The following is a 7,626-nucleotide window of genomic DNA, read 5'->3' on the forward strand; positions in this document are numbered from 1 at the left end:
CAGGAGGCAGGAGGACGACACTGAGCAAGGTCGACGGCGACGAAGTGGGTCGGGGCGGTCACTCGCTCGCTCGCTCACCCAGCCAGGCAGGCGGCCCAGCCAGCCAGCCAGCCAGCCAGGCAACCGGCGAGCTGGTACAAGGTATGCCGGGATCAAATTTGATTCCGCTCACTACAAAACAGGATCGCAGCTGACGAGGAGATCACGTGATCCATTTGGTTCTTACTCTTGAGCTCTTGACCCGCGACAAGGCAAATGCAGCAGCCAGTGACGATTACAATTACGTCGGGAGAAAGGAAGGTCAATTCAGTGTGACGCTGGTCCGTTACAGAAGATCTTCACTGCCGCTGCATCTCAACCTCCACATCAACGAACCACTTCAACGACGACGACGCGCAATGAAGCGCTCAGCACTGCGACTGGCTCAGGCAGCAAAACACGCACACGCTGCAGGGGGTCAAGGTGCAGCATCAGGCCCTCCATCACCCTACAGCTGGATCAACCCCGACAAGGCGGCTTCAACAAGTGGTAGGTGTCCGAAGTGAGGGAAGCCAAACTCACAGCCCCAGGCCCACTCGGAGGACGCCTCATTGCAATTAAAGATAACATTTCGTACAGCAAGGGGCCGACAACATGCTCGTCTGACATTCTTCAAGGTGGGTAGCTGGAACATGAAGCGTCGGCTCACCCGGCAGACTTTGTGCCGCCATACGATGCAACGTGCGTCCAGTCCCTCACATCGGCCGGCGCGCACATTGTCGGCAAGACCAAGATGGACGAGTTTGGCATGGGGTAGGTGTACATTATCGGTATCGCTAACAACCAAGATCGCAAACAACTCACCTGCCACCATCGTACACGCCAGTGCATAACCCGTCGGGTCCCCCGAGCGATACGCTGCCCCGGTCAGCGGGCGGCAGCTCGGGCGGTTCGGCAGCAGCGGTCGCCGAAGGAAGCTGCTGGGCGTGAGTGCGAGGAGTAAAGGCCCTGGCTGACTTGTCAGTGCTTTGGGAACAGACACGGGCGGCTCGGTCCGCCTCCCGGCGAGCTACTGCGGGGTAGTGGGACTCAAGCCGAGCTACGGCCTGATTAGCCGGTACGGTGTCGTCGCGTACGCCGACTCGCTCGACTGTGTCGGTGTGCTTGGAAAGTCTGTCGACTTGGTGGAGAAGGTGTTCGGTGGGTACAAGCGCTCGAAGCACCGTCTGACTGACCCCAGGCGTGGTGTCCCACCCCGACGAGAACGACATGACCTGCGTGTCGGAGGAGAACAGGCAGACGGCGTCGTCAATCCTCGACGCGTACTCACCCTCGTCGTCGTCTCTGGCGGGTCTGCGCATCGGCCTGCCTATCCAGACGCACCTGGAAGCGCCCAATGTCCAGCTGCCGACGTCGCTGCTGGAGCACTTCAAGTCGCTCGGCGCGACGCTGCACCCTGTCGACATGCCGAGCCTGACCATGGCGCTCCCGGCGTACTATGTGCTCGCCAGTGCTGAGGCGGCGAGCAATCTCGGCCGGTTCGGTGGCGGGTGGTACGGCTCGGAGTGGGAGCGCGAGCGCGTGGAGGGCGAATCTGGCGCTGCGAGGCGGCGGCGGATCAGAACGCAGGGTTTCGGGCCCGAGGTCCGGAAGCGTATCCTCGCGGGAACATATGCGCTGACAGCGGAGTGAGTTACACGGCTTGCGCATACGCTGACTTTCGCAGTGCGTTCAACAACTCGTATCTCAAGGCGCTGCACCTTCGCCGCCTGGTGAGGAAAGAGTTCGGGGCCGTCTTCCGCATCCCCCACCCCCTGGCGCCGGGCGAGGCGCCCGGCCACGGCGTCGACCTCCTCCTTCACCCTACCGCCGTGCGCACGGCCCCAAGACTGGGCGAGGACAACGGCGAGCCAGAGTACCTGCAGGACGTGTTGACCGTGCCGGCGTCGCTGGCCGGTCTCCCCGCAATGTCGGTGCCGGCTGGCCGTGGAGCGGACGGGTGGCCGATCGGCGTGAGCCTCGTCGGCCAGTGGGGCATGGAGGACATTGTCTTCCGTGCGGGTCGTGCTGTTGAGCAGTGGAAGTAGCGTGGTAGTTTGTGTTGTGTTCCAGGAACCCCCTAGCATTGGTCTCGTTGTGTCTCTCTCCTTTCCTTTTTGATGATAATCGGCGCATGGGCCGCATGACATGTTACAGTGTGTGATCCTACAGTCTAGTCTGAGATGTCTAGTGTACCGTGCGTGCGCGTCTACCTCGTGAAGAAAGCCTCGAGCTGCTCCTTGGCAAAGGCGAGGACCTCGGCGGCGGCCGCGCGAGAGAGGTCGCGGGCGTCGTCGAACTGTGGCGTGTGAGCTCCAAACAACTCTCCTTCTTAGCTCCTCACCTCGTCCTTGCTGAACTCGCCCTCAGCCTCGGCCCAAACAAGCTCCGCCTCGGCCTCCTCGCCATCGAGCTCCATAGCCCCAGAGGCAGACGAGATACCGGTACCGAATGCCCAGCCAAACCCAAACCGCGCGGTCGCGGCCGCCTCCTCGTCGGCGCTGGGGTCGAGGAGCAGCTCTCCGTCGACATACGCGAGCGCGACGGCAAACGGCACGGCGCGCATCCCGATCGAGCCAGCATGCAGTGCGCTCAAGCTAGCGGCGTTGATCGCCGCCGCGCGCGCGGCGAACGTGCTCGTGCCGAGCGGCGCAGCCGCTCCAGCCGCCTCGTACTCCGCCGGGGGCCAGGACACCTGCCGTCCCTCGGCGAGCGAGGACGGATGCGGCGCGTATGCCGGGGTAAGCGACTGCACGACGAGCTGGACGAGCGCGCGCGGGAAGGCCGAGAGCGCGAGCAGCGGCGCGAACACGCCCTCGAGGGTGCTCACGAGCGCGCGCGACGTCGTGCCCGCGACGCCCTCGAGCGGGCGGTGCACCACCTCGAGCGTGGCGCGGTCGACGCGCTCCTCGCGCAGGCGCACCTCGATCGGGCCGGTGAATGAGGCCAGCGCGGCGACGGGGCCTGCGGTGTGAGCTGGCGCGGGCGACCAAGGTGGAGGAAGACGTACCAAAGGCAAAGCGTCCCGAACCGTCTGCGCGGTCCAGCTCGCCGACGGACGCGCGGAGCGGGCGCAGGTCGTTTGGTGTTCTTCCGTCTGCGCGGGGCATGGTGGTGGTGGTGTGGTTGTGGAGATGTGTTGCAAGTATCGACCTCCTCTCGATCCTCTGAGCCTCTGACCTCACCTCCGCCGAAATCTCAACATCCACCCTCGCCACGTGGAATATACCCGTCATTTCACGGCGTATCAACCCCGCACCCCCGCAGTGGAGGTGACCGGTGACTGTGGGAGTGAGTGGCACATGCGTTGCGCTGCGCCGAGCTGAGCGGACCGCGACAAAGTCACCACCACAACATCACCACCTCCCTCACCGCCATGCCGCGCGCCGCGATCCACGACCAAGCGGTGCACCTGACGGGGGTCCAGCTCGCGGTCGTCTTTGTAACCCTCGCGCTGGTCATGTTCCTCGCGACGCTGGACACGACGTGCGTGTCCACCGCCGTGCCGGCGATCGCGGCCGACCTGCACGCAGGGAGCAGCATAACGTGGGTGGGCACGAGCGCGCTGGTGGCCAGCACGACGACGCAGGTCGTCGCCGCGCGCCTGTCGGACATATTCGGGCGCGCGCCGCTCCTCCAGCTCTCGCTCGCCACCTTCGCCCTCGGCAACTTGCTCTGCGGGTTCGCGAACTCCCCGGGGTGGCTGTACGCTGCGCGCGGCGTCGCGGGCGTCGGCGGCGGCGCGCTCAACTCGCTCGCGCTCATCGTCATCTCCGACGTCGTCAGCCTGCGCGAGCGCGGAAAGTACATGTCGTACATGGGCATCCCTGTCGCGCTCGGCCTCGGCATCGGGCCTGAGGTCGGCGGCGCGCTGTCCGACCACCTCAGCTGGCGCTGGGCCTTCTGGGTCACTGTCCCGTTCGCGGTCGCTGCCATGCCCGTCATGTGGTGGTTCCTGCCCCTCAAACCTGTTCCGGGACGGCTGGGGGACAAGCTGCGCGCCGTCGACTGGGCAGGCAGCGTGCTCGGCCTCGCGGGCGTCGTGCTCGTGCTCGTGCCCGTCTCGGCGGGCGGCAGCACATGGGCGTGGAACTCGAAAGAGAGCATCGCGCTACTCGTCGTCGGCAGCGTGCTGTGCGTGGCGTTCATCGTCGTCGAGTAAGTCGCACCGTCCCCAGTCCAGCTGACACCCCAGACACTACCACCCGCTCCCAATCCTCCCTCTGCACCTCTTCCTCAACCGCACCGTGTCGCTCGTCCTCGGCACCATGTTCCTCGTCGGCATAGTCTGGTTCGGCCAGTTCTACATCGCGCCGCTCTACCTCCAGAACGTGCTGGCCTACAGCGCCGTCGAGGCCGGCGCGCTCCTCCTCCCCCTCCTGATCGGTCAGGCAGTCGTCATGGCCGGCGTGGGGTACGCGATGAAGCGCTGGGGCCATACGCGGGGCATCATCCTCGCAGGCTACGGTATCTGGACGGCGGGGCAGGGGATGCAGCTCGCGTGGGGCATCAAGCGCGACCTTGGCGCCATCCTCGGCGCGTTGCTGGTACAGGGTATCGGCTTTGGCCTGACCTCGCAGACTAGTAAGTGGCGCCCAAGTGCCCTGCTGACATCCCCAGCGCTGGTGCTGGCCCAGGCGAGCTGCGACCCCGCCGACCGCGCCGTCGTCACGGGCGCACGTAACCTCTTCCGCACAGCAGGCGGTGCCGCCGGCCTGGCGCTCTCGACGGCGCTCATCAACGCCGTGTTCGCGCGCCACCTGCCCTCCTCGCTCGCGCCCGACGTCGCCACACAGCTCAAGAACGACGGGTTCGGCCTCGCCAACGTCCCTGACGCCCTCAAGGGAGACGTCACGCACGCGTACTTTATCGCCCTCCGCGCCGTCTTCATCCTCTACACGCCTGTCATTGGGCTGTGCTTGCTCTTGTGCTTCTTTGCGAGCGTGCGTCGGGGCAAGCGCTATGTCACTGACGATGCCAGGATGCCGAGCTTGAGACTCGCCCGGTTCCGCCGGCTGCGACGCAGGCCGAAGACGGTATCGAGCTGGCTGACCGCATGACAGCGGCCGAGCCGACAGATATCAAGCCGGATGACGAGGAACCCCAAGCCTCGGACAAGAAGCGCGTTCTGGCCCATGGCCGTGCTGACGGTGCGGCGGAGAGCGACGCTGAGCCCGGCCCAAGCCGCTACTCTACGCGCCAGTCGAGCCGGCGGCGCCTTAGCGCGCGCGTGGAGACAACGACATAGACATCTAGACAATGTGCATACTATCTATCAACGTCGTGGTACAAGTGTTTGCTCCAAGGGCCCTGGCCCTCGTCTATGCCTTGACACAGAAGAACGCCATCCCCTCACGCGCCTCAGCGACGGCGCGCTCATACTCCCTGTCGTCCTCGGCCATCCACCTGCTCTCGGGTGGAATGTCTTCGGTGCTTCCCAGCGCGCGGAACGCCCGCTCGAAACGCATGCGCCGCTGGTTCAGGCTCACCATCGGCCGCGGGTCCGCGTTGCCGGTCAGCAGGATGAGTGCCGAGTTGGGCGGCAGCGCGGCGTGCAGGCGCTGCAGGCGCCCGTCAAAGTCGTCGAGGGCCTCGTCGAGCTCGACACTGTCGCTCATGTCGGTCATGTCGACGTCGTGGTCTCCGCTGCTGTTCCAACGCTGCACCGTCGACAGCTCGGTCAGCCGGGCAAAGGTGTATTTGTGCCCGTCGACGTGCTTGACCACCGCGTCAACGACCTCGTCGTCGGTCGTGCAGCCCACAGCTGTCGTCGCGGCCGCTCCGTACCACTGTCGTGGATTGCCGTGGTCGGCGATAAGTGTAGACTGGTTGGATCGCGCAAGGCGCTCGAACACCGACTCGCTGTCCTCGTTGGGGTCGCCAAAGTCAGGTCCTGAGGAGTTAGAGCGACGTCAGCAAGCGCCAACTCACCATGTATGAGCTTCATCTTCAAGAGACCTGCGCACGCCCGCGCGTCTTCCTCCGAGTCGTGGCCACCCTCACCCTGCTGAATCACCTTTCCGAGATACTTCTGGGTGAGGTACTTCAAGCTGGGCTTGAACGGTGGGCCGCGGTGGTGACGGTAGATGACGCTCGTGTCAATTACCAAGGGGTGGCGGATCTTGAGCGAGTCCAGGTCGCAGTCAAGCGAATGACCGAGCAGGATGGTGTGCGGGGTAATGATGGGCTGTGGGCCAGTGACAAGCGCTTCTTGGACCGACTCGAGGGTGTACTTGGCCGTGGCGAGTCCCTCTGCAGTCATACCTGAGAATCTGAGGTCAGCTCACTGGGGCGAAACCGTAAGCTCACCGCGCGAGGTAGTCTGTGACGGGCTTGGGTGGAGTGACCAACTCGTCAAACACGCTCTGCTGCGTCTCACAGTCAACGACCGATACCCGCGCGAGCTCTTGGCCGTCCTCCGTCAAGACCTGGTTGTCAGCTTTCCCAAGGATACCTGCAGCTCACCATCTCGCAGTCGACGGCCAACACTGGGTACTTGCCACCAGGTGGCGGACCCTTTGCCTCTGGCGTCTCGACCCAGCCCTCCTCGCTACGAATGTTGCCTCGTCTCCTCCGTCCGTTCTCGTCGAGCTCGATAGGGCGGGCGCCAGCAGGCATCACCACTCCCTCGTCGTCGAATCCAGGCTCCTTGCCCTTGCGGCTCGCAGCAAGCACCGCGGCCACGTCTTTTGGCACCTTGCCGGGGATAAACAGCTCCGGGCCGCCCGTAACATAGGTTGGAAGGCGATAGCCGTTCGAAGACATTTGGTTAGGTGTCAACAGGAAGAGGACTGGCGAGTACTCCTCTCCCTTCTGGTGGCTGTCTGGGACGTCAGCTTGGGTCTCACTCACTCCGAAGCTCACCCTGCATTGTCTTGGCCTCCTTCTCTCGCCTCTTCTTCTCCTTCTCCGTCAATGGCCCACGGAGGAGTCCGCTGACGACCGAGTGCATCTTGCGGTTGTCGCCTGGTGCGCGCGTGGGGCATCCGTACGAGAACAACTTCTTGATGCTCTGCACTCGCCCGGGGGTAGGGCCCTTCGGTATCGTCACGAAGGGCAATGACGCGGCAGGAGGGAGGGGCTCGAGGCCAATGTGCTGGGGAAGCAATCCAGCAGCGAGGACAACCACCGTGTGCTTGACACTGTGGGGGTTCTGCGTCACGTCAGCCACCTCCTTTGTCTCCCTGGCATACTCACGTCGACCACCATCCAGTCGGGCTTCCGTCCGTCGCTGACGTTGATGAACACCGACAGGTCGCGGATGTGCTGCATGGTCAGTTCTACTCCTCCCTCCCTCGCGACCAGGCCACTCACCGCAATGCCAATCTTCTTGCCGGTACGGAAGTAGGCCATGTCATAGTGGAATTCGGGGCGGCGCTTGTCGAGCTTCTTCTGTTTCCTTCTCTGCACCATCGTGAAGCCGTCGTCGGTTGCGGCACCGGCTCCAGCCTTTGCTCCGTTCCCGGCCTCGAACTTGCGCTTTAGGTCTGATGACGAGGCCATGGTATTGTCGAGGGAATGACGAAAGGACGACTATGTATCCAAAATGTTGACCACGACAATCAATGATGGAACTCCAAGAATCCATCTTCAGGTTGGGCACGTGAC

The 7,626-nt window shown here is 64.0% G+C and overlaps 4 protein-coding genes across 4 annotated transcripts; 2 read left to right on the forward strand and 2 right to left on the reverse strand.

The window, feature by feature from the left end:
- Positions 1–329: 329 nt before the first annotated feature.
- CC1G_00798 (Glutamyl-tRNA(Gln) amidotransferase subunit A, mitochondrial) lies at positions 330–2,181 on the forward strand. Its single transcript, XM_062767853.1, has 7 exons — positions 330–528; positions 570–656; positions 696–792; positions 828–965; positions 1,004–1,179; positions 1,220–1,667; positions 1,706–2,181. Exons 1-7 carry the CDS (start codon positions 399–401, stop codon positions 2,064–2,066), a joined length of 1,437 nt encoding a protein of 478 aa, XP_062623837.1. The 5' UTR covers positions 330–398; the 3' UTR covers positions 2,067–2,181.
- Positions 2,177–3,152, reverse strand: RRP46 (Exosome complex component RRP46). The gene is made up of 3 exons (XM_062767854.1): positions 3,029–3,152; positions 2,363–2,982; positions 2,177–2,317 (listed from the first exon to the last, which is right to left on the reverse strand). Exons 1-3 carry the CDS (start codon positions 3,126–3,128, stop codon positions 2,228–2,230), a joined length of 810 nt encoding a protein of 269 aa, XP_062623838.1. The 5' UTR covers positions 3,129–3,152; the 3' UTR covers positions 2,177–2,227.
- Positions 3,153–3,390: 238 nt separating this feature from the next.
- Positions 3,391–5,266, forward strand: dotC_4 (Efflux pump dotC; the record flags this gene model as incomplete). The annotated part of the gene is made up of 4 exons (XM_062767855.1): positions 3,391–4,176; positions 4,214–4,602; positions 4,639–4,961; positions 5,000–5,266. Exons 1-4 carry the CDS (start codon positions 3,395–3,397, stop codon positions 5,264–5,266), a joined length of 1,761 nt encoding a protein of 586 aa, XP_062623839.1. The 5' UTR covers positions 3,391–3,394.
- A 17-nt stretch (positions 5,267–5,283) lies between these two features.
- SPAC637.09 (putative exonuclease) lies at positions 5,284–7,542 on the reverse strand. The gene is made up of 7 exons (XM_062767856.1): positions 7,333–7,542; positions 7,216–7,284; positions 6,883–7,171; positions 6,484–6,842; positions 6,328–6,446; positions 5,950–6,290; positions 5,284–5,911 (listed from the first exon to the last, which is right to left on the reverse strand). The coding sequence occupies exons 1-7, from the start codon at positions 7,519–7,521 to the stop codon at positions 5,340–5,342; spliced, it is 1,938 nt and encodes a 645-aa protein (XP_062623840.1). The 5' UTR covers positions 7,522–7,542; the 3' UTR covers positions 5,284–5,339.
- Positions 7,543–7,626: the final 84 nt, after the last annotated feature.

Source organism: Vanrija pseudolonga, chromosome 1, assembly GCF_020906515.1.
Source record: "Vanrija pseudolonga chromosome 1, complete sequence".
Classification (NCBI taxonomy): Eukaryota; Fungi; Basidiomycota; class Tremellomycetes; order Trichosporonales; family Trichosporonaceae; genus Vanrija; species Vanrija pseudolonga.